The following is a 27,157-nucleotide window of genomic DNA, read 5'->3' on the forward strand; positions in this document are numbered from 1 at the left end:
AATTGTTTTAAAACTGGGAAGACCTGTTTAAACCTCTAGTTTAAAAAGGACTTTTATCCTTCAGATATAAACTTGATGACTCAAGTTTCTTAGAAACATATCTGCTTATGTTTATAGATTTTCTAGATTTTATTTCTCCTTATTTTTAAGAAATGCAGTCACACATACTACACATTTTTTTGATGAATATATATCTAGTTATCTGATTTTTTTTAAAAAAATTGACTGCCCCATAGCAAGATTTTTGCTATTTTTTGCTCTTTTTCTCTACTGTGGTCTCTACTCTGCCCCCCCACAGCTTTCCCTGCTATTCCTAATTCTCCTCCCCCAATGCAATTAATTCAATAATAACTTTATAATGATAAAATTGAATGTTCATAAAAAGATCTTACTGTCCAGACATTTGATTAATGTCTGTGTATTCTATTTTTTTAAACTAAAGGTTATATGCTTCTAGAGGTTAAGACCTGAGTCTTTTGAATTTTCTTTGTATCACACTTGATATATGACAAATGGATAAGTACAATGTATGCTTTTTATGGACATATAATTTATCTATAGTTTGTTTATCTCATACCTTTTTTTTGCCTAGTGAATGAGATCATGTTCTTTAATAATAACTGACAATTTAGGCATTGCTTAAAGCTTTTCAGAATACTTTCTATATACTAAGTCATTTTATCTTTAGAACACCAGTAGGTAAATGTAGTTTTCCAAGTTACAGACAGATAAGTGATTTTCCCCATGGTCACATACATTGTTTTTAGCAGATGGGGTTTGAAACAAAGTCTTCTTAACTCACTTGCCCTTTCCATTATTAGGCCACCTTTAGGAGAGTTTATCTCATATGATTCTCATAAATCTGTGAAGTAAATAGTGCCGATATCCTCATTTTACAGATCAGAAAACTAATACTCAGAGAGAGGAAGTGATTTACTTGAGGTCACCTTGTTAGAAAAAGGAGACAGCATCAGAACACAGGTCTTCTGAACCCCCAAGTGTTATACTTAGCATCATGGCATAGGGTTTTAACAAAGAGAACTTAGAAAATCTATCACAAAAACATCATATTTTCTCTGATTGTGGTATTGTTGCTATTTTGAAAATGCTGCTGTTGAGGCCACACTTTTCTAGTTCATTCTATTCTATTTGAATATATTATCTGACATGATAAAATAGTCTCTGAATAACAACTTTCAAGTCTTATGCTATCCCAGTTTATCATTTATATATTTAATTATTTATATTTAAAGCTTGAATTATGTATCAATATCAAAACAAAGACTGTGACTCTCCAAACTTTATAATTGGTTTTAACCTGTCTATTTCTATTCTTATATAGAGCTCTGGAATTGAAACTTTAGTGGAGGAGCTCTGCTCCAGACTGAAGGACCTTCAGAGTAAGCAAGGTGAGAGATTCCTATCTGCAGTGAATGGTTCTAACTTCCACTAGGATCATAGCTCTAAGAACTGAAATTTGTGATTAGGTTCCTATGTTTTTGATAAGTAGCTGCTAGTGAATCAACAATGCAGCACCATTATCTATGTTTTCAACAATAATGATAATGAAATTAGATCCTTTTTCTTTGTATTATGACCTGAAGGTGCAACCTCCTTCTCTTAGTCAAAATAAGTTAACTACTAATTTAGTTTTGAAGCAAACTTGATTGCTTCCTTTTTCGAAGCAATTTCAAATCTGACAAACTAAAGTATCAGGAATGGAGGGATGCATGTATATACATTATGTATCCCCCTGGTTCAGGGGACATATATACATATGTGTGTGCACGTGTGTGCACGTGCACACACACACACACACACATGCTCCTGGTCATGGTTCCTCACAAAGGCTAAGGAGCCCTTTGTCCTATTACTCATCTTATACTTGCTGTCCACCTAAGTGTATTCCTGCTTCATGCCTAAAACAACAGTAATATTTGGCAATTTATCTGAAGACAAAACTGAAGTCAGGCTGAGGAATTCCTTTTGCTACTTGACATGATAAAATATCTGTATTGACCTAGATACTATGTAACTGTTAACCTGTCATATTAAGACATTTCTTTAAATATTTTAATTAATTTTAGCCAATGTCTAACAATGTAAAGTCCATGCAGCTTCAAGATTTTTAAATGGTGAGATAATATTTCAAGGATTTGAAAAAAATGTCTGTGTTCTTAAGCTTAAGTCAGTTTATATCAGAAAAACTCAAAGGACTTCATATTATCTTTATATAAGTATATAGATAATTAATAAGTTAACTTTTAATTAGTGAAAACTTTGGCACAAGAAGATGGTCCTTGACAAACATGCTGTGTTTTTTTATTGTTGTTGGTTTTTAATCAGAAAAAATAATATGACTGTTTTAGATAAATAATAATTTATATAACTTATAATTGAGTTTTTAAAATGTAAGCAAATGAATATTTTAAAAGTGAAATAAGAGCCATTTTTGAATTTTTGTCTTGTAACAGAAGAGAAGATTAACAAAAAATTAGAGGGATCTCCCTCTCCAGAGGCAGAAATCTCTCCCACAGCAAAGGATCAAGTGGAAATGTATGTGGGGTTTTATTTTTTTTTCTTAAATGTGAATGTAAGTTGGTTAAACCAAATTAATAGAAAAGAAAAAATTTGGTTATTTAGTTTTTACTTTCCCTGGAGGTCCTGTTTACAAACACATTTCTTTTTGTGTTTTCTATGGTATGAGTTAAGTATAAAGGTCAATTTCTGATAAGAAGCCTCCACTTTTCAACCTTTTCATTATAATGTTATTTTTAACTGTGTGGAAATGTTTTCATATTTTTTTAACAAGCAGAACAAAATATTTATACATATTTCAGCACTGAGTTTTGTGTTCATTGAAGGTGATTAAAATATTCCTGAATGGAGATAAAAACTAGATAAAGAGGAAATGTTATTCAATATTTGCAAATAAAGAATTTGAGTTAGATCAAGTTGCCCAAGATGATAGGAGAAATTTTTAGTAGAATTTAACATAGAACCAGATCACCTGATCATCACTGTAGTTCTTATCCATTAGATTATGTCATAATGTGGCTATACAGTACACAATAAAAGTAAGTACTGTGTTAAATGAGTTTTCTAATACAGTCTAATAAAGTCTATTCACATTAACTTACTTTCAAGTGCTTTTGTGGGCAGATGACTTTATCGGGCTATGAAAGTGAAAATTTTACATACTAAGTGTATGTTTGAAGAGCAAGAGAAGTTTATATTGGGTTGTCTAGGTGGCACAGTGGATAGATCACTGGCCCTGGAGTCAGGAGGATCTGAGTTCAAATCCAGCCTCGGACACTTAATAATTACCTAGTTGTGTGGCCTTGGGCAAGCCACTTAACCCCATTACCTTTAAAAACCTAACTAAAAAAAAAGAAAGAAGCTTAGATTTTCATTAAAGATTTTGGAAAAAACTCATATTTGTAATTGTGAATAAAGAAAAATCATTAATTTTGATCATTCTGTTCATTTTTAAAACTGGACTGTGATTCCCAACTTGACAATGAGTCAGTGAGGAATTCTTTTTCACCTGGCCTTACAAACTGTCACCTAATATTAGTTTTTTTCCAAGATTATGCTTGATGAAAATCAAAAACCTTTCTAAAAATTCCTTGTGACTTGTCAATATAATGTCTATTGTGCCTTTCAAAAAACCAGTAAATTATTTTTTTTTTAGGTTTTGCAAGGTAGTGGGGTTAAGTGACTTGCCCAAAGCCACACAGCTAGGTAATTATTAAGTGTCCGAGGCTGGATTTGAATTCAGATACTCCTGACTCCAGGTGCCACCTAGCCGCCCCACCAATAAGCTATTGACTCATCTTCTTTAATAATAATAAACTAGGGCAGCTAGGTGGCTCAATGGATAGAGCACTGGCCTTGGATTCAGGAGGACAGGAGCTCGAATTCAGCCTCAGACACTTGCCACTTAGCTTTGTGACCTTGGGCAAGTCACTTAACCCTGATTGCCTTACAGCCAGGGCCATCTCCAGTTGCCCTGATTCAGATCTGGCTACTGGACCCAGATAGCTCTGGAGGAGAAAGGAGGCTGATACCTTTGTACCTTCTCACTCAAATCCAATTTATGTGCTTATCATGGCATCACCACCCTGATGTAAATTTTAAATAATCCAACCATCTGTGCCTATGGTAAAATTAATTCACTCATTCAACCAATATTCACATATCCTATGTATAAAATTCTGTTTTATCTGCTGTGGGGAAACCAGAGATAAATGGAATACAGTTGCTGAGTAGTGACTCTAAGGCACTGTATGGAACACCTTCAAAAAAGTTTTAAAAAAAAGAGTTACATTTAGAATTGGTACAGTGGATAGAACACCAAACTTGAATTAAAAAAAAATTCCAGATTTGGCACTTAAAGTTGTATGATTATGAATAAGTCATTTCTCCTTCTGAACCTCAGTTTCCATTTACAAGATGGGAAGAATTGCCAAGATTGTTGTAAGAATAACATTTTGTAAACTTTAAAGCATTATGTTAAAAGTGATCTTTAATAGTCAATAATATTTTGGTGGGACTACCTTGTATCTCATCACCTCATGCTTGAATTATTAAAGTAGCCTCCCTAACTCTGGATTTGTTCCTAACCTATTTGTCCTATATACTTCTACTAAATGAATATTACTCAGACTTTTTTTCACTTTGTTGTCTTTATCAGAGACCTTCACTGATTTCCAGTTTGTTTCTATAGAAAATGAAAATTTTTCTGCTTTGCTTTCTAGACTCTCAGTAAGGGAATTCCACTCTATTTTGCTTCCCGCTGTATAGTCCTCCCTATAAGAAGTATAAGAGGCTAGTTTGCTCAGAATTTTTTGTAAAATCATAAGATTTAGATCTATTAGGCTATTTATATTCACTTCAACCCCTTCATTTTACAGATGAGGAAACTGGAGGCCAAAAGAGTTTGTGACATACATACATGGACCTTGTGGCAGAGCTGGTATTCAAAGCCAGGTCTACTGAATCCAGTTCAGGGTTCTTTCCACTATACTCTGGCTGTCTCAATAACTTTGATTATGTTTCTCTTATCTGGCCTGTCTTCCCCTATATTACTCCAAATTCTACCTATTTGTTAAGATCAAGCTTAAGCCCCACCTCCTCTATGAGCCCTTTCTTTCTTTACTCTAGCCCTTGAGATCTCTGTCCCCCATTACTACTACTAAATATTATTCATCATTACTTCATGGATATTAGTATTATCAGTTCATTCTAACTTTAAACATCTAACTTAAACATTGAGGATAGAGACTGTATCTTATCTTTACTTTTGTTTTCTTCACCCAGGGAAAGGTTAGAAACAGAAGGATTTGTGTCAGTTAGCCTCAGTTTGTTCATTGTATTTTTTTTTTTTTTAGTTTTTGCAAGGCAGTGGGGTTAAGTGGCTTGCCCAAGGCCACACAGCTAGGTAATTATTAAGTGTCTGAGGTCAGATTTGAACTCAGGTCCTCCAGACTCCAGGGCCGGTGCTCTATCCACTGCGCCACCTAGCTGCCCTGTTCATTGTATTCTAAATCATTAAATTGGTTTTTTGTTAGTGGCATATATATCATCCCCTTTACTGGAATACCCAGTTTTCTGAAGTCATTCCAGATAAGGGAGAATTTATCATGCTAATATTTTTAAATACTAATTTTTGAAAGTTTCTTTACTTTTAGGTACTACGAGGCATTTCCACCACTTTCTGAGAAACCAGTTTGCCTGCAAGAAATCATGACCGTATGGAATAAATCTAAAGTTTGCTCTTACTCTAGCTCATCCTCATCATCCACAGCTCCACCAGCTACCACAGACACATCCTCTCCCAAGGATTGCAATAGTGAAAGTGAAGTCATTAAAGAGAGAAGTAGTGAAGTGTCCAGCACTGTACATGAGCGAATCCAGCTGAAAAAAAGTAAAAATGAGAAAGAGAACAAGTTTAATAATGGCACAATTGAAGAGAAGCCTGCCTTCTATAAAAAGCAAGCCCGTCACAAACCTGAAGGAAAAATTCGCCCTCGATCCTGGTCTTCAGGTTCTAGTGAAGCAGGCTCAAGTTCAAGTGGTAATCAGGGAGAATTAAAAGCATCAATGAAATGTGTTAAAGTAAGGCATAGAACACGAGAGATTCGAAACAAAAGAGGGCGAAATAGTCAAAACAGGATTTCCGTAAAGACCAGTGAAAGGGCTGAAAGAAAGTTTCATGCTGGAAGTAGCAGCAGCAGTAGCAGTGGATCTATCAAACAGCTGTGCAAAAGGGGCAAAAGACATTTGAAAGAAATTGGAAGAAATGATCCTGGCAACACAGAAGGAAAAGATCTGTACTTGGAGAGCAGGAATGAAAGAGAATATAAAGAGGAACCATTATGGTATACGGAACCAATTACAGAATATTTTGTTCCTGTGAGCAGAAAAAGTAAACTTGAGACTACATACAGAAACAGGCAAGATACATGTGATCTAACATCAGAAGCAGTAGAAGCATTGTCAGAATCAGTGCATGGTCTTTGTATTAGCAACAATAATATTCATAAAACATACCTCGCAGCAGGTACTTTCATTGATGGTCACTTTGTAGAAATGCCTGCAGTTATAAATGAGGATATTGACCTCACTGGGACCTCATTATGTTCTCAACAAGAGGACAATAAATATTTGGATGATGTTCATCTGTCAGAACTAACACACTTCTATGAAGTGGATATTGATCAATCCATGTTGGATCCTGGTGCCTCAGATACAATGCAAGGAGAAAGTCGGATTTTGAATATGATTCGACAAAAGAGCAAAGAGAAAACTGATTTTGAGGCAGAATGTTGCATAGTGTTAGATGGAATGGAGTTGCAAGGGGAAAGTGCAATATGGACAGATTCTACCAGCTCTGTTGGTGCTGAGGGGTTAATCTTGCAAGACCTTAGTAATTTAGCTCAATTTTTGGAGTGCTGTTCATCTTCAAGCTCTGGCGATGCAGATGGGGAAAGTTTCGGAGGTGATTCTCCTATTAGACTCTCACCTATCTTAGACAGCACAATGCTTAGTTCACATATGCTTGCTGGCAATCAAGAGCTCTTTTCAGATATTAATGAAGGGTCTGGTATAAACTCTTGTTTTTCAGTGTTTGAAGTGCAATGCAGTAATTCTGTTTTACCATTTTCTTTTGAAACACTCAACTTGGGAAATGAAAATACAGATTCTAGTAGTAGTGCTAATATGCTTGGAAAAACACAGTCTAGGTTGCTAATATGGACCAAAAATAGTGCCTTTGATGAAAATGAACACTGTTCCAATCTTTCAACAAGAACTTGTAGTCCATGGTCACACTCAGAAGAAACACGTTCAGACAATGAAACTTTAAATATTCAGTTTGAAGAATCCACACAGTTTAATGCAGAAGATATTAATTATGTAGTTCCCAGAGTCTCCTCAAATTATGTAGACGAAGAACTTCTAGATTTTTTGCAAGAAGAAACTTGCCAGCAAAATGATAGAACTTTAGGAGAGATGTGTAATTTGGTTTTCAAAAAATCTAAACTAGAATCTGTCTGTGGTATTCAGCTAGAACAAAAAACAGAAAGTAAAGACTATGAAGCTACACAAGTTTGTAGTGATAGCAGTCCACCGGGAGATGGCTACAGCTCAGGGGTTATTAAAGACATTTGGACAAATATGACAGACAGAAATTCTGTAGCAATGGTAGAAATAGAAAGAATAGATGATGAGTTGTTTTCAACAGATGTAAATAACTACTGCTGCTGTTTGGATACTGAAGCTAAAATGGAAACCCTCCATGAGCCTAATAAGGCAGTGCAGAGATCAGAGTACCATCTATGGGAGGGACAGAAAGAGAACTTGGAGAAAAGAGCATTTGTTCCAAGTGAGCTATCTAAGGTAGATGGTGGTGATTATACTACACCCTCCAAACCTTGGGATGTAAACGATGATAAAGAAAACGCATTTATTCTTGGTGGAGTTTACGGAGAACTCAAAACATTTAATAGTGATGGGGAATGGGCAGTAGTACCACCTAGTCATACAAAAGGAAGCCTACTACAGTGTGCAGCCTCTGATGTAGTGACAATAGCTGGTACAGATGTCTTTATGACCCCAGGAAACAGTTTTGCACCAGGTCACAGGCAGTTATGGAGACCATTTGTATCATTTGAACAGAATGATCAATCTAAGAGTGGGGAAAGTGGATTAAATAAAGGGTTTTCTTTTATCTTCCATGAAGACTTACTAGGAGCTTGTGGTAACTTTCAAGTTGAAGATCCTGGGCTCGAATATTCATTCTCTTCCTTTGACCTAAACAATCCATTTTCACAAGTTCTTCATGTAGAATGTTCATTTGAACCAGAAGGGATTGCATCTTTCAGCCCTAGTTTTAAACCTAAATCAATCCTGTGCTCTGATTCAGACAGTGAAGTTTTTCATCCTAGGATATGTGGTGTTGACAGAACACAATATAGGGCTATAAGGATTTCTCCAAGGACTCACTTTCGCCCAATTTCTGCATCTGAACTGTCTCCAGGAGGAGGAAGTGAGTCAGAATTTGAATCTGAGAAAGATGAGGCAAATCCTCTCCCTTCTCAAGTTGATGTGTTTGAAGATCCACAAGCAGATCTCAAACCCCTGGAAGAAGATGCAGAGAAAGAAGGGCATTACTATGGAAAGTCAGAGCTTGAGTCTGGAAAATTCCTTCCCAGATTGAAAAAATCTGGAATGGAGAAGAGTGCTCAGACATCACTGGATTCCCAGGAAGAATCAGCTGGGATTTTGCCAATAGGAAAGCAAGATCAGTGTTTAGAGTGTAGCATGAAAGAATCTTTAGAAACAGAGCATATAGAAAACTCAGAAGTGAATTGCAAAATATTGGCACCTTGTGAAGAAGAAATAAATAATTTTTGCAGTTGTAAAGCAGGTTGTCAATTCCCTGCATATGAAGATAATCCTGTTTCTTCAGGAGAACTAGAAGAGGTATGTATTTGTGTGTGTGTGCACACACGATCACACATGTGTTTGCACATGCATACATGGATACAAAAGAATTTTCATATTGATATTTGCAGAGTCAGTGACAAGTTCAGCTACAGTGATATCAGGCAGTGGAAAAGGTAACTAAAAATTGCTGAAAAGGAAACGGAGAAGTATTAGAGCAAACTCATTTGAAGATATTTAATCTTTACAGTTACATAAAACTTTTATCCTGGTGTGGTTAAAATTAACCTGATGCTTAATATGGTTTGTGTCATCAGCAAACTTCATTTGTATTTCTTTTCTCCCCTTGGAAATGTCAGCATTTCAAAGTTTACTCTGTTGTTTCATTGTGTGGAAATGATTCTGGGTTCTCAACCATTATACGAGCATATTCCTTCTACCAAGCATATAGGATTTTGAGTAAGGACTTGATGAAAAAGCCAAATATCAGCTAGTTAAGTTTTTTACCAGGTCATTGACCATCAGGTGACAATTTTTCCCCCTATAGCATTTATGAAGACCTTCTACATAGTAGAAAGGCTACAAATATGTATTGGTTGAAAGAAATTTTGATAAAGCAATAATAGATCTTTGAAAGGTTTTTAGTATAACACATAAAAACTAATTTAGAAAATAGATATATTTTTATTAGTGTTATAAAAATACCTTTGCTCTTAAGAAATCTCTATCACTGAGCTTCTTTATGTATATGCTTAAGACATTAAATTTGTATAGAAATGAAGCTCATACATATTCAGGAACATATTCTTTATGTATAGCTAGTGTATAGTCAAATTCCAGATGATATTACCTGACTAACATCTCTCTTGCAGCATACTTTACTACCTGATAGCCATACCCCTTCATAATATTATAAAATTCCAAAGTAACATTTTTAGCTAGTTACCTGTGATACAAGCAAAATGGTCAGTGACAGTCCAAACTATAATATTTCACATACTCATTTATTTTGATGGGACCCATTAATAATGTTTGGCATTGTATTCTTGTGTACAAACCTGTACAGAGTTTTATGGAAAATGCTGTTACTGTTTTTATTGCATATTATTTTGGCGAAATTGCATTAGTTTTAGGAAATTTCTATTTCTTTTACTATGTTTCATTAATGATAGTTCTCATTTCCTACTAATATATTATCTGGAAATGATTTGAAACCCAAGTGATTCTTACTAGTAACAGTTAATAAACTTTTAATCTGTTTTACAAAAAGATATAGATTGTCACATTACTTTTCAAAGTACTCGTAAGCATGAAAATGGCTATGCCCTCCAAATTGGTAGTTTAAAAAAAAAAAAATAATTGGGTAAATACACACAGCTGTAATAAGAGAATGTGTGTTCATTATATAGTCATTGTTAGTTGTCAAGCTAAGAAATCTTATATAGTTTCTAATTAAACAACTGTTTCATGATTAAAGAGGGACTTAGAGTACTAACAAGGATAGAATAATTTCCTAAAGGAAAAGGCAGGCATTTTTCATTTTCAAGTGATCCTAGGCTATTCATCTAGATTAAATCATACTGTGATACTTGAAATTTCATTACTACACTACTAATATAATCTGTTTTAATATTATTAATCTTCAACTACAACTCTTAACATCAGGAATTTGTAATAGTTTGTGTCTTATTTTTAAAATACTAAACTGATTCTTTTTGAAAGTTACATTTTATGTTATTGTAAATATATATTTTTCCATACTGGGCACTAATGATTTAAGGGTTATAATTTTCCTAGATAACAAGTTGAGGGTTTTGAAATTTAGATCAACATCCTTTAAAGTCTGCTAATGAAATTTTTATCTTTAGTATTTGAAATATAATTACATTCTTAAATTAGTTCATTAACTTACTGCTCTTATAAGCCCTCCTTTACATTTTTTCTATATCACCAATTCTGAGTGTTTCTTTAATTTCCTTAGAATGGCATATGAGTATTAGCCAATTTGTGTTATATAAGTATATGAGTCATCATCCTATCAGAATTTCAATGCATTTATGTTAAACTGTACTTTTAAGGTCTTCACATTGCATAACAATCATAATTTCAATATTAAAAATTAGTTCAGGATATATATCAGGAATTGATCCCTATTTGCATGTAATTGGGAAAAATTGTTTTAAATAAAAGAAGAGGAAAAAAAGATCCTCCTCCTAAAAATGAATTGGTCCTCATTAATCATTAGGATCACAATATCGAATACAATTTTAGAACCGAAAAGGACTTGAGAGACCATCTACTTCAACTCCTTTATTTGATAACAGAAAAAACTGAGATGCAACATTCCCTGTGCCACACAGCTAGTTAGGAATAAGGTTGAAGTTAAAATGATGGTCTTCCTAAGTAATAATCTAGTGTTTTTCCCACTTACCTGAGGTGAGGAACATTTTTAATTCCAACGGTCATTTGGATATTTACAACACCTGCTATATATGGTCAAACATTTAATTAATTCACCCCTAAAAAAGCTAGATTTCTTGAATCTAGAGTCCTGCCAGTGGTTGCCATAGCAGCGCCAGATCAAATGATTTAGCAGGTTGGATGTTCCCTGCTCCTGTAGTGTACCATGTCTCTGTTTTTAGAGCATATCTGTAGCTTTCTTGTATTCTGCATAATTTACCTGCTTTCTGCATTTTAATTTTCTCTTTTTGAATTTGTTTTAACTTTTTAGTCCATTCTTTGATGATTAGAATTCCTAAAACAATATTTTAAAGCAAAATAACTAAATAGCCATGATATTAACTACATAGGAAAACTGAAATTTGAAGTAGTATTGGGGATATAGGGTGATAGTAACTTTATTCAACCATTTTTTTTTTTTTGGTGTTTCATATGCTTCTCGTGGATTAGTACTTCATTTGGTTTCATAATAGAAAAGCAAGTAAAAGCAAAAGGAGAACTCACATTATACTATTACTGTATCCTTATACCTTCTAGCTTGTCATTGTAACTGTTAAAGTTTATCAGAAGTCCTAATTTTTCTAGAAAAGGCCTTAGTTACCAACCAAATGCAGTATAAGCACTTTGGGATCATCCAAGTATATTTTACAGGACCTAGTAACAATTACTATGGATCCCTTTGACACTCCATCTTAGAACCATCAATTCATAGTGAAACCTTAAAGAATTATCTTGTCTAACATCCACAGGAAGTCAATGTCCAAGAAAGTTGAGATGCCCTGAGGTTTCATAAACCAGTTATTGACAGAATAAAAAGAAGAACCCAGGTCTCATTATTCCCAAGAACAATATCTTTTTTATATAATACACACTAAAGCTAGCTTTATAAAGAGAAGTCTTTTTTTTTAAGATTCTTAATAAAAAGGTAACTTATTAAGGGTAAAAACCTGTCTTCAGATGTGGGACTTTTCCCTCCTTCTGTGACATGTGGGAAAACAAAATGTAGGATTCCTTTAGTCAACCAATAAGCATTTATTAAGCACTATATTCCAAATGCTGGGGATACACAAGAAGACAAAAGATTGGAGGAGGCAGTTTGCCAGCAGCCATGTCCAAACAAGATAAAGTTAAATTGGGAAATAATCAGTAGAGGAAAGCTTTAGCATCACGGGAAGTCAGGAAAGGGTTCTTGTGAAGGAAGGAAGTCAGGAGGCAGAGATTAGGGAAAGAATTCCAGACATGGGGACCAACCAGTGAAATTGCATTGAGGTGATGTGGAGGATCCGGCGGCTAAGTTGTACAGTGGTTAGAGCACCAACCCTGGAGTCAGGAGTACCTGGGTTCAAATCCGGTCTCAGACACTTAATAATTACCTAGCTGTGTGGCCTTGGGCAAGCCACTTAACCCCATTGCCTTGCAAAAAAAAAATGTGGAGGATCTTGTTCAAGGAAGGTGGAGAGCAGTCTCAGTGTATTGGAGAATATTTGTTTGGAAGTAAGGTATAAGAAAATTGGAAAGGTTAGTAAGGGTCTATGTTATAAAGGGCTTTAAAAACCGTATGAGATTTAAATACGATTGGGGGGGGGGGGGCCACTGAAGTTTATTGAATGGCCAGATCTATGTTTGAGGAAGATGTGTTTAACAACTGCAGATGGACTGAAGTAGAAAGATACCTGAGTCAGGGAGCCATCTCTTACTCTCAAGGTTAAGTCATACTTGTTTTAAAACTAAATTACAGGGCGGCTAGGTGGTGTAGTGGATAGAGCACTGGCCTTGGAGTCAGGAGTACCTGAGTTCAAATCTGGACTCAGACACTTAATAATTACCTAGCCATGTGGCCTTGGGCAAGCCACTTAACCCCATTGCCTTGCAAAAACTAAAAAAAAAAAAAAAAAAAAAAAAAACTAAATTACAGGGGCTGCTAGGTGGCACAGTGGATAAAGCACCGGCCCTGGAGTCAGGAGTACCTGGGTTCAAATCCCGTCTGAGACACTGAGACACTTAATAATTACCTACCAGTGTGGCCTTGGGCAAGCCACTTAACCCCATTTGCCTTGCAAAAACCTAAAAAGAAATCACTTAAAACCCCATTGCCTTGTGAAAAACAGACCAAAAAAATGAAAAGAATTAAGTGAATCCAGTTGTTTAGGAAAATGTTTACCACTTCTTAATTTAACTCAATTTTGTAAAAATGTGGAGAATCATCTGCAAAGATTTATTTAGCCTTTACTATATGCTAGGTACTGTGACATGGTCACTTCCCCAAGAAGGTTATATTCCATAGGGGTGCAGGGAAAAATTGGTATGATTTGCACATAGGTTGATTTTAATGGAAGATATGAGAAAGGGAAAGAAACAGGTGACCCCTGAACTGAGACTTAAAAGAAGTGAAAAGTTCTGAAAGGTTGAGGTGAGGAAGTGAATTGCAGGGGGAAAAGGTACAGTGTGCATAAATGCACATGAAGGCTAGAAATATAGAGTCCAATCAGGCAAAAATAATCCAAGGAGAGGTCATGACAGTGCTATATGGCTACAGGGAAAGGGACAAATTTGAGAAATGTCAAGATAAAATTCAGAGACTTTGGCAGTGATTATATATGCATGATGAAAAAAAGTTGTAGACGAATGAAGTTTCTCATTCTCTTCAGGAATGGGGGTGGTGTTATCAAATGGTGAAATGGAAAGATGAGTTCTCTTTTATGATCATGGGAGTGGGGTGTTATCAGAACCAAAAGGTAGAGATTTCTGAAAGGCATTTGGGGGTGGAGGACTAGAGAAGAAAGGATTAGAGATGGATATAAAAATTTGTGAATCATTTGTGTAGAAGTGACTATTGAAAAGTGGGAGCAGAAAAGATTACAATAGAGAAAATACAACAAAGGGTCAGGGTCGAGGACAAAGCCTTGGGGAACACTTAGGGAGCAAAAGGAGAAAGGAATTATTAACTGTGATATAGAGATAGGAGAACTAGGAGAAAACAATGTAACTGAAGTCAAAGAAGGAAAAAGTATCTCAGGAGATGAAGGTCAGCAATGTTGAAATTATAGAAAGGTAAAGGGCAATGAGATAGGAGGAAAGGATACTGAATTTAGCAATTAAAAGATCTTTGGAAATATTTGAAAAAAATAGCTCCAATCAAAAAGAAAGCAGATTGTAAGGGTTTAAAGAATGAGGAAGTGAGGTGTCCAAAGACAAAATCTTGGGTTTCAGGAAAAACAATAGAAATTTAAAACATAAAATTTCCTACCCATTTACAAAATTGTGTTCATCTGCATCTGGAATACCTACTTCAGTCTGTTTGCTACACCGAAAGGAAGACATGAAAAGAAGCTAGAGGTCAAAAAAAGGACAACTAAGATGGATAATCAAGGAGATGAAAGGGTACATATATGGGAATTGACTTAGAGCATCATTTCTATACAATTCTGACATATGTGGCTGTAATAAAAACAGACTTGGTCACTAAATCAGAAATCAAGAAGTAACTTTTTTCCTTTCAATTCTGCCCAAAGCCCTGAACTTCAAGCCAGATGAGCTGAACTCCAGTTCATCTCTTTGAACACTCACTTCCTCATTTTCACAGTGGGGATAATATTTGCACTGTCTACTTCACAATGCTCTTATGAGGAAAGCATTTTGTAAATTGTAAAATGGATTATGAATTCATATCATTATTAATAGGCAAAAATGGAGTAAAAAATAATAGCAATAAACATGGAACCTATTACCTCTCGGAGATGGTATAGTTTCTTTTTTCTTTTTTTTCTTTTATGATGGTATAGTTTCAGTAAGGGTTTCTAGTAAATCAAAAATTGATCTATAGCAGGTAATATATATTAATAATTAATCTGGTAATAACTGAGAAAGGAAATGGCAAATAATTCCAATACCTTTGCCAAGAAAATTCCAAATTGGGTCATGAAGAGTCAGACATTATTGAAATGACTGAACAACAAAAAATAGCTAAGTCAGATTTTTCTGGGATTATATTTTTCCCCCTCATATCCAGTTTGGAACATTGTTTTTATTTAAATGTTTTATTAAAAATCAAAACCATCAAATAAACTTGTTTAGTAACTTGTTAAGTGGTTCTGTTTGACACGTCATGACCCTGTGGATTATGGCCTTTATGCCAAAACTGTCCATGGAGTTTTCTTGGCAAAGATGCTAGAGTGGTTTGCCATATTCTCCAATTCATTTTATAGATGAGGAAACTGAAACTTGCTCAGGATCACACAGCTAGTGTGAGACTGGATTTGAGCTCAAGTCTCACTTAATTTTAGGCCCAGCACTCTATCCACTGAACTATTTAACTGCTGGGTAACTATATACATTTGGTATCATGAACAATAGTGATTGATCTTCCAGTTACTCTTAAGTTTTCCTCAGGATTCATTGCTCATTCTCATTCACTTTTATAATGTGTATATCATTCTTCTGATTCTTCTTTTTTTCCTTCAATTTATTTCATTAAAAGTCTTTGCAGATGTTTCTGTATTTTTCATACTTAGGTATCTTAATTGCAGTATAGTATTCCATTATGTTTTATGGGCTTCACTTTATTTAGCCATGTTTCTAACTTTGGAAATTTAAGCTGTTTCCAGTTTTTGTGATTTTTATATATCATACTACTCTACTCTAACAAATGAATATATAATCCTTTTTTGCTGACACTTCCAGAGTATATTTACAGCACTGTAACTGTTGGCTTATAAAGCATGAATTTTTTTTGGTTAACTTTTACTGTATACTGCTAGATTGCTTCTGAAAAGATTTTATATATTTGCAGTTCTACCACAAATGAGTGTGAATATACTTGTTATGGAGACATAAACCCACTTTTAGTTTTATTGCTGCTTTTTCTTTTTGCCAACTTGATGAGTGTGAATTTTTGCCTAAGAATTGTTTTAAATTTGTATTTTTGGTTATTGATGATGACTGAGCATCTTTTCAAGTGATTATTAATTGAATTTCTTCTTTCGAAAACCTATCTTTTCATATCTGATCAGACCAGGAAATCACCTTTTTTATTTGGAGTATATGTCCAACTTTTGGGGGTGATGTCACAAAGGATGCCAACTATCCACTCAGGCTTTTGTCAAACATTGAATGAATTTTCCATTAGTCCAACTTATAGTGGCATCTCTTAGTTTTTAAATGATATTTCACAGTGAATGTAATATGCCACCACTTTTAAAAAACAGTCCTCTCAAAACATAAAAGGGAAAAAACAAATCACAGCATGTTCATTGTAGTTTTCTTGTTTGAGGGAATATCCAAATTTGCAAAAATTGTTATAGAGCATAATAATATATATTGGTTTAGTGGGAAAGCACTGGATTGAAAGCCACAATGCCTAGAATAGACTCCCTCTTCATCTCTTAGAATCCTAAATTTTCTTCAAAGCTCCTCATCTCAAAGCTGATGTACATGATGCCTTTCTTTCTCCTCTCCCAGCTACTAGTACTTTCCCCTTCAGAAGTACTAAGTATTTTTATATATGCATATTGTACCCTCTGATAGCATATAAACCCCTTGAGGGCAGGAGTGGTTCCTTTTTTTCCTCTTGCATCCCCAGTATTCATCTAGTGATGAATTCTTATTGATAGAGATAAAGTGAATGAGCGAAGTATTTATTAAAAGCTTACTTTGTGCAAAGGACTGAACTAATTACTAGGGATTCAAATAGAAAAGTAAGACAACCCCTACCCTCCAGAAGCTCACATTCTATTGTGTTATGAAAACAACTCAAATTGGAAGATTTTAGCCACAAGTTGGATGGGAAAGTTCCATTATTCTTACGGTGCAGCAGGAAAGCTGCTGTTAGTATCTCTTATTTTATGTCATTTCCACTGATATATCACTTTTTGATGTTGGACCCATTGGACAGTGTTAAGGACCTTGGGAGCAAGTATTGTAAGCACCAGCAGGAGCAGGAACCAAATCCCATCTCTGTTGTTAGTGACTGAGGGCACTGGGCCAAAAGCAGGTCTACCCCCTGGACTCATTAGTTCAGGGTCTAGGGCTGTCTGCATCAGAGTGTGAAGGAACCCTTTCCATAATGATCCCTGCCCCCTGATGACTTTAGTTGCTACAGTGGAAGCTGCATTGGTGTCTGGAAGGTGCTATGTATAAATCAGTGGTGGTTCTGGAGAAGGAAGAAACTACGGTTTCCAAGACTTGAGCTCAGTATCCTGAACTGTTTCATAGGGTTATAGCTGACTTCCAGCTTAATGTGGTCAGAAGTTAGTAGGTGATCTGATGTGTGTATGTGTTGTGTATATGACTACCCTTAGAATATCAGAAAGGTTTTCCTAATATCAAGCCTAATTTTGCCTAGGAAGGTTGTCTTTATACCAAGCCTAAATTTGCCTCTTTGTAAATTCTACATTTTGTTTGTCACTCTGGACTCTGAAACCAAGAACAACAAATGTAATCTTTTTTTCTATGTAACAGCCCTTCAAATAAATACTTGAACGGGGAGGCTAGGTGGTGTAGTGGATAAAGCACTGGCCTTGGAGTCAGGAGTACCTGGGTTCCAATCCGGTCTCAGACACTTAAAAATTACCTAGCTATGTGGCCTTGGGCAAGCCACTTAACCCCATTTGCCTTGCAAAAACCTAAAAAAAAAAACACTTGAAGATAACTACCATGTCTATATTAAGTCCTCCATACATATAATCTATTTACTTTATGGAGTAATTTGTTTAGTATATATAGTTTTTCCTGGGTCAAATAGTATGACATCTAGTAGAAAAGTAGTTTTGAATAGAAATGTATTTTGTTTGACTATAATATATACATACATTTTACATAAGTGTGTGTGTATGTGTGTGTGTGTGTGTGTGTATATATATATACATATACATATATATATATATGTGCACAATCTATGTCAAATTGTTTGCCTTTTCAATGAGGGACAGGGAGAGAAGGAATAGGATTTGGAACTTAATTTGAAAAAAAAAATGTTAAAACTTTTTATATGTAATTGGGAAAAATAATAGATTACAAAAATAATTAAATCCCACCCCAAAAAAAGTGGGTTTTAATCAGATTTAGAAGGGCTTTTAACTATAATGTGTATGTATATTTGTTTTACATTGTGTGTTACTATACTATATAGTATATATGTGTGTGTAAATATATATATATATTATTCATAGATGAGAGAGAATATTTGTATGCCTAGGGCTAAGGAAGTAATATTTCCACTCTATTATGCCTAGTTCTAGATACTAATAAGTTGGTACCATCAAAAAGTGCAACCATTGTGAAGAAGGACCTTGAGTTCATACTAGATGATGTTTAGTTAAAGAAATTGATATTTATCCTAGAAAAGAGACTTAGTGGAAGCATGATAGTTATCTTCAAGTATTTGAAAAGCTGTCGTATGAAGGTACAGAGTGTGGAATTTACAAAAAGACAAATTAGGCTTTATATAAGGAAAAACTTACTAATAATCTGGAAATAGTGACTTCTCTCTTGTTCAAGGTCTTCCAGCTAAGACTAGATAACCACTTGTTTAGATATATTGTAGAAATTAATTTTTGTTCACATTTGGGTTGGATTAGATAGCTATTTGAAATTCCTTCCTTCTCCAAATTTTGATTCTGTGCTAGATTAGACATAAGTAAAGATGGAAGGGAAGACACTTTAGGCAGAGAGAGCAGTGTGACAAAGCATGAAGGAGGGAAAATTTGTTGTTCAAAGGTCAGCCTGAAGCAGAGTGTTTCTAGGTCTCGGATTTTGAGATACAGTAGACAAGTAGGCTTGAGCCTTTGATGCCAAGTTATGAACTTTTAGCTTTATTTAGCAGATAGATAAAGGTTATTGAATAGTTTTTGAATAGCAGAGTGAGTTTTGTCTTACTAAGAAAATTAATTTGGCAAGAATATGTACGATGAATCAGAGGAGGGGAAACTAGAGTCAGGAAACTATCAGTAAACAGCCTCAACTAAAGTAGTGGTGGTAAAAATGATAAAGAAGGAATCAGTTCTTTTTTTAATTTAATATTACATTTTATTTTTCCCCAATTATATGTAAAAATAATTTTAACATTTATTTTTCAAATGTTGAGTTTCAGATTTTCTCTTCCTTTCTTTCCTTCCCTTCTCATTGAGAAGGCAAGCAATTTTACATAAGTTATACATGTGTAATCATGAAAAGCACATTTCCATGTAAGTCATGCTGTGAAAGAAAACACAGATAAAAATAAAATGTCTTGTTCAGTATTAAGGTTCCACCAGTTCTTTTTCTAGAGAGGGACAGTACCTTTCATCATAAATGAGTCAAGAAGGGAGAGATTCTAGAGAATCAATAAGCTATAACAATTGGTAGGAACTATTAAATGTGGGAATAAGAGGCAATCAAAGATGACTTAGATTATAAGCTTGGGAGAATAGGTATACTGTGGATCAAAATAAGGAAACATGAGAGAAGAAAAAAGTTATGAGAGGAAAATCATGAATTCAGTCTCATGTTGAATTTCAAATGCCAGTGGGATATCCAGTTGGCATATACAAGAAGGAGCTTTGAAATGGCAGCCTCAGGCCCAAGAAATAGGTCAGAGTTGGAAATAACAGTTTTAAAATAATCTACATAAAGCTAATAGTGGAAAATTCAAGTTTCTGAAATATATAAGGGAGAAGGAAAGAGAAAGGAATAGGATCAAGGAGAGAACCTTAAGGGAAGTAGATAACACTTGTGTTTAGAGAGTTAAAACAGGAAGAAAAGTTAAGAGACAAAAGTGGGTTAAATTGGATGATAGCTAAAGTCCCCTCCAACCATATGATTTTGTACTTCAAATCATTTCATTATATTTTTCAGGTTTTCTTTAATTTATTTTGATTTATTCATGGCTTGATTAAATATGGCACCCTTATTTTCAGACCTTTTGAATAATCTTCTACCACAGCCAAAGAATAGAAAATTAAGTCATCTCTTTTCCTTAAATTTTTCTAGAATACTTTATCTTGCTTTCTTTCATTCCATTACACTCTATCTTGTATTTTTTTAGTGTTTGTCATGCCCCACTATTAGAATATAAATTCCTTAAGGATCAGAACTATGTAGTTTCTCATTTTTGTAACTCCAGTGATTACAATATCTTGCAAAATAGTTTTTAATAAATGTTTGTAGAATTAAAACTCTAGATGCTTCAGGAGTGAATTGTTGCTCTACACTTAAAATATGCCCTAAACTCCCCAAACCAGAATTGGAAGTATTTTTATCTTAACCTCTTAGGGTACCATATGAAGACTAGATCTCTGACTCAGACAGATTTTCAAATCTCAGCTTTATAAGTAACATATGGGACTAGAAGATACCCATTTCTTCCTTTAGTGACCATTTTTTGCTTGTATTCAAAATGTTTTCACAATTTGTCATTAGTTCTTAATTGGTGTCAGAATTATTAAAGTAGCAGGTGATTCTGCAGGTTCTTTTTTCCCCCATCATTTCTCCCCAAAGAATTCCACAATTATCCTTTAATTAGGAAAAGCCTAGCAACTAACTTTGACTAAAGTTTTAGGGTTAACAAAAGGTTTTCTTAACACAAACCTGTCAGGAAAATGTCAGAACATTTAAAGTAGGTTCAGAGAGGAAAAAATACTCATGAGTATTCACACTGCTAATAACACCTCATGCTGCTTCTCCTTAATCCATACTCTGGTACATCTTTCTCATACAGTAGATAGCTTTCATGACTATTTTTGTTTTGTGATTTTAAATCAAGATATTTTCTCAGAGAAAAATTTCGAAGATTTTTCTTTGTTTTTAGTATTAGACTCCTGCCCCATTTGTGGGATGCTGATTCATTACTATATTTGCTTTTATCTAAACAGTTTCCTATATTGAATACTGATCTGCAAGGAATGAGTGGCAATCAAGAGAAGCAGTGCTGGTGGGGAAAAGCGCTGTACTCTCCCCTTTTTCCTGGATCAGAATGTGAAGGTAAAGAGTCTTACAGCGAGCACAAGAGCAAATCTGATGCTGAAATGTACTTCTAGAATTAGAGTGTACACCAGGCTTACATGGGCACTAGACACAGTATGTGCATCTCTCTCCCAAGGTCATTTTTTACCTTACTTAATATGAAAAGATCAGCACCCAATTTAGCCTTTTCTGTACTACTACAGCTATATTATTTAACTTACACAGATATTGTAAAGAAATTACATAAAATACCCTTTTTAAAGGTGGAGAAAGTGACATTCAGAAAGTTTAAGTGGCTTGCCCAAGGTCACTTAGTAAGGGAAATTGCGATTTGAATCTAGATCTTGTACTTCAAAATCCAGTATTCTATCCACTGAACCATTGCCTTTTGTCTTTACTTATAGTCTTCTTTAGCACAATAGTTATTCTGTGCAAACTGACTCACAATAAAGCAACTTTTTCAAAAGCATCACTCTATCTCTTTATTCCCCATAGTTAGTGGCTATGATTTAGTCCTTTTATATTTTTATTAGCTCATTGTGGTGGAGTTTCTTTTGTCACTCTGCCAGTGATCCATCCATTTTTGCTCTATAACAATTGGTTTGACTCTTTGGTTCTGCATATCCCTTGTATATATCTCTAGCTTATCAATAAGTGAAGTTATACGTATAAATTTTGTGTTCAAAACATTATCAGAAAAAAGCTCAGGATCTTAATTCATTAATCTTATTTTTCCACTTCTCAAAATGTGACATTGGCAATATTGTTAAAATAACTGAAGTTGGAAATATAATCTCAATTTGGCAAGCAGTTGTGTCCTGCCTTGTAATATGTCTTCTATTTTGTCTGTTATTTATAATTTTTGTTATTTGACTTTGTACATATTTAATGTATTGTGTCTTCAAATACACTGTAAGTTCCTTGAGGGCAAAGTTCATATCTTAATGTTGTTGGTATTTCCTGTAGCACAAACTACTAGGCCTGTCACATAATAGATGCTCAGTAAAAATCTGTTGCTTTTCTTTGATTTTAGAATTAACTATTGAAAATCCTGTATGCTTTAGTTAGGATTTGTACTATGACTGGTTAATTTAGTTGGTGAGAGCAATAGCTTAGCTTGGCAGGTTTAATCCCTATGAAAGACAATGATTGTGTTTTTTTTTTCCCTTCTCATCTATAGTCACACACTGTATCTTTAATCCAAGTCAGGCATTTTGCAATATGTGCCTTTGGCCATAAAGTTCACTCAGTGAGATAATATAGCTAGACAAACACTTTCAAGGAGCATGCCTTGCTTATTGTCAACAAGTCTTTAGCACCTCCTTTTATGCAGTTTATCTGTAGAATATTAGATCTAGAAGAGATTTGGGAAATGATCCATCTAACTCCCTCTTTTACAAATAAGGGATATTGAAGAGAATGGGACATGGTTTGCCTAGAGTCACAGTTTATGACAAAAATAGAACTAGAATCCAACTCTCCTCTCTCCTGTTCCATTCCTTTTCTATTAACCTATTAACCTTACAACTCTGGTTGTAAGTACAATTTCTTTAGTCAATATTTGTAGTAATTGAGTCCTTAAAGCTGTGTTACCTGCAAACCCCTTATATACAAGCGGAACTTATACTGAATTGGAAATAGTTTTTGGTCTTGAATGAGTTAAGCATAACTTGTTATAATGAGTTCAGTCACTTGAATGTTTGGCAGGGGGTAGAGCCCTCCCTAGAACTCTGGCACTGTGAAACATTCCTCTAGAAATAAGAATTTCTAATAGGGACTGGATTAGAATAATCGTGAAATAGCAGGCAACTAGCATTATCAGTTTCCCTTTAGTTGTCCCAAGTATTTCGGTGGCTCAAACCTTACTGTCACTGAGCATTCACTTCTACTATCTCAAATTCTGGGAAACTGAAGTCTATATTAATGACTGTCTATGAGATGCTTTGGATTTGAAGAGGGAGGTACATATAAAAATGTTCCACAATAAAATCCTTCTTAAGCGCTGCTTTATAGCACAAAGGTGATTCTAGCTCTTTGGTACTGTGCCAAACAGTGAATAAGTTCTGGTAAGCCTTACCAGTCTGGTAAGGCTTTTGAGTTTAGGCCCTGTCTTCAAGGATGGTCCTTTCAGTGGCTATCCTGAGCATCAGCCTAGAAATTTAGCCATTAGATGATTCTCCCCCCCCCCCACAGCAACCCATGAAACCATTAAAGTATGAAGAGATAGAGAGTTTGGATTAGAGGAAGGAGTGCCATTCTGGAGAATAAAAATGACGATATTTTAAATTTCTAAAATATTATTCACAATGTTTAAATTCACATTATTCTACCTATACAGTTAATTGGTATTTTTATAATATGTCTATGCTATTATGGTACTGTAATAAATGTAGTACAATTGAAGCATCTAAAATTCAAAGAACACCACCTATTTACATTCTTTAGCATATATGTTTGTGTATGTATATATATATATATATATATATATATATATATATATATATATATATATATATTACAAGAGTTTTGGAAATACACAATCACTAATCACAGTATAGACAGATAGTACCTGAGTAGTTGGATGTATACTGTGACCAGGCAAACTTGGAGATGTTTGCTCCTAGTCATGAGGAAGATAACATGTAGAAGTTCCATATATGCCCAAGGAAGCAGTATGAGACAGCTTTGATCCTAACTATGAAGACTAATTTCTATTCAAAGCCATGATGAAACATGATTGAGTTATTAGTGCTCTGTTTTCCTTGTACTACCCCTCTCCAATAAAAGTCCAGAAAATTATAATGGTTCTGTTTGGAGTGCCTGAAAGCCATCAGGAAACCTGGTTGCTTCGGTTTCAGGACCACAAAAAAACAACTTAAAACTTCTTTCTTCATAGGGTTAGACCCCTGTAATCCCTTTCATGTTAGCAGCAGCCTTCCATTAAGGGATTTGTCCATTATTGCATACTACTATCATTCCTTATTTATATTTATTGAACTGAATTCTGCCCCTGTTCTGTAATTCCAGGGAAATAAATTTGGGAGATGATTTTTCAGAGAGATTCTGTTTTTGTTTTTTTAGGGGAGATAGAGAGGGAAATGGTAGCAACAGGAGCAAAAGTAAATTAACTTTGAAATTTGATATCTTTGGAATACAGTTTTGGCAATTTAATCTTTTAAAATACAAAAGATTTAAAAATAGATACAATTTGTTTTCATTATTCCTAGCAGTTGCATAAAAATGATCAAATCAATTAACCACTTAAGGTTTCAGGCCTAACTCTCAAAGACTGAATTATCAAAGTATCTAAATGAGTGTTAAAAAATGAAAATTAGTAGGTAAAACTGTTTGTTAATGCTGTCTTTCCTCTCAACCCTCTTCTTTTTGTTCTCTTGCTTTCAAAATTCATAAGAATGTTATACAAATACCAAGGGAGAGAATGGCTTGGAAGAATATCCAGATGTTAAAGAAATACCCAACGATGGAGAGCATCTGTTAGATTTCAATAGAGTAAGTATTAAGTTTAGAATTGTGCTGCTGCTAAGCCACCAACCCCTTGCCCCTACACACACTTTTTTTTACTCCTATCAAAATGCCAATTCAAATAATTTTCTCTAAAAAAATCACTTCTTGGTCATTTATGTGTTAACCTACCCATCAGCCTTGACCCAAAGGACTGAACATTTTGAATGGAAACAATTGCTCTTCACAAATTTCTCTCCTTAGACAAAAAGTATGGTAGGTGGAAAAATTGTCATGGCTCTGTTGCAAAGGAATTTATCACAAACCAAACTTGTTAACAGATAAAATACCAGTTTATTCAGTCATAGCCTTTGAGATCTCCTAGAAACTGTTTGTCTATTCTTAGGTGTCTTCTGTTTATGAAGCAAGGTGTACAGAAGAAAGAAATCCTGGAACAAAATCAAATGGCTTCCGGAAAAAATTATATTCCAGTGATAGTTCCAACTCCGAAGAAACAGCCTCAGAAGGTGGTAGTGAATGGGTTGATCCTTGTGAAGAGGAGCTTTTTTCTCGAACTCATCTATGAAACTGCAGAATAGTACCAATTGTCTAAAAAAGTAATATATGATGGAAAACTCCTTTTTGTGAGACCTGTTACTCTAAAACAACAACTTGGGTTTCCTCTTCAAGTAACTGATTCAGATGCGTATTTATCTTTCTCTTCTTGCTTATTTTATGGTTGAGGATAACTCTCCTCTTGGAACATTTTTTCCCCCAACCTGTTCAATTCTTGGCTATTTGAAATAGACTAGATTGTGTTGTCACTTCAAGAATGGGTGTGCATGTGCTTATCTTAGATGCATCACTGCTCTTTGCCTCTTAACTGCAGTTATTTTCATTTGTAATTGCAGCCTCACCACTATTATCTTATTAGCATTGCAGTGTCTATAACTCCTTCTGCTATTCAGAGACTTTAGCTTTTGGCACATTTTAGCTTTGTTCTCTAAGAACTGGGAGATAAATACTGAACACTGTAATTTATCAGTGCCTTTCTGAATGCAGGAGAAGAGCATGAATGACTTGTCTAGTCTTCATTTGGTAAAATCTCATGTAAATTTGAAGTAGGAACTACAAGGTTGTGCTTTAGAGACTTACAGAATACTGTGTTTTCTATCTTATGATATTTCCCCCCTAAATAAACCCACAGAGGATTCTATGGTTTGTGATTTTTCTTGCTAACTGGAGAAGCCAAGGATTTTTTTTTTTTGTATGTGTGGAGGCAATGTGAGGGGGTTGCAGTCTCCTCTTCTGTTTTTCTTTTCCCCTTCCTCCCTCTTTTTGACCTCTCTTTTTTTACTCATCTTTTCCTTTTCAGTTCAGTCCTCTCTTCCCCTGTCTTCCCCCCCTTCTTTCCTTCTCTCTTTATTTCTACCTTCCTCTCTTCCTTCTTTCCCTCTCATCATCTCCCTTCCTTTCATTTCTCTTCTCAGTCCCTCTCTCTCCCTCCATCTCCCTGCCCTTTTCCTTCTGTTATAAAGCTGATGAACATTGAGAACACCAAAAAAAATGTCATGGGATTGGGGTGGGGGTGGGAAGGTGGAACAGGGATTTGTGATGGTAGATCTTTAACAAGAAATAAGGACTATGTCTCCTTGCAAATGATTACCTTAGTGTAACTTACAATGCATCCTATACTGAATTTGAGCCTATTGAACTCAACTAAAATGCTCACATATTAAAGTGTTTATATGCAAAAAAAAAAAAGGTCACACTTCACTTGAAAGAAATCTTTGGCTGCTGCAGTTAGCCGCTGTTGTGGCTGTAATTTAGTAGATCTTGTAGTTCATTTTGTGTTTTCTGAGAGAATGTTAGGGGCAAGTTATGTATGTGGTGGGTGGGTGGGTGGGATGCAGAGTAATGATTTTCAACATACACGTGTGATTGCAGTAGTGATGGTTGCTTTCTGTGACTTGCTTTTAAATTTCCTTTTGTTAACCTAGACAGTCAGTACATTGTCAAGTTATATCTGTACAAGACTATCAACTCCTAGTGCTTTTAACACATTATGCAAAATGTTGAAGCCAGGAGGAGCAATATTTGCAAAACCTAAACATTCTAAGTTTTTACCAACTCATCATTTTAAGAACTAATCTATACAATAGCAGCATGTCTAGAACATCAGGAAGTGTAGAGAGTCCAATGTTGACTTGAAAGCTTAACTATTATTTTGACAGGCAGTAACTCATATAAATTCTGTTTGAAATGTGACCTGAACTGGCTTTGAAAATGTTATTTGATTTTGATTAAGTAATTGGGTTTTGTTGCCTTTTATTGATAATATGGAAAACAC

The 27,157-nt window shown here is 34.8% G+C and overlaps 1 protein-coding gene across 5 annotated transcripts in view; it reads left to right on the forward strand.

The window, feature by feature from the left end:
* Positions 1-26,576, forward strand: part of KIAA0232 (KIAA0232 ortholog) — a 94,103-nt gene extending 67,527 nt beyond the window's left edge. For 4 of the 5 annotated variants that reach the window (XM_074229825.1, XM_074229823.1, XM_074229824.1 and 1 more), the window contains 6 exons: positions 1,343-1,409; positions 2,475-2,556; positions 5,694-8,988; positions 21,255-21,363; positions 24,758-24,855; positions 25,214-26,576. In XM_074229825.1, the coding sequence (XP_074085926.1) occupies positions 1,343-1,409; positions 2,475-2,556; positions 5,694-8,988; positions 21,255-21,363; positions 24,758-24,855; positions 25,214-25,393 (3,831 nt within the window). In that variant the 3' untranslated portion in view covers positions 25,394-26,576. The remainder of the gene's footprint in view (positions 1-1,342; positions 1,410-2,474; positions 2,557-5,693; positions 8,989-21,254; positions 21,364-24,757; positions 24,856-25,213) is intronic. The other variant, XM_074229826.1, reaches the window with a different exon arrangement.
* The last annotated feature ends 581 nt before the right edge of the window (positions 26,577-27,157 follow it).

This window comes from Macrotis lagotis, chromosome 3 (assembly GCF_037893015.1).
Source record: "Macrotis lagotis isolate mMagLag1 chromosome 3, bilby.v1.9.chrom.fasta, whole genome shotgun sequence".
NCBI lineage: Eukaryota > Metazoa > Chordata > Mammalia > Peramelemorphia > Peramelidae > Macrotis > Macrotis lagotis.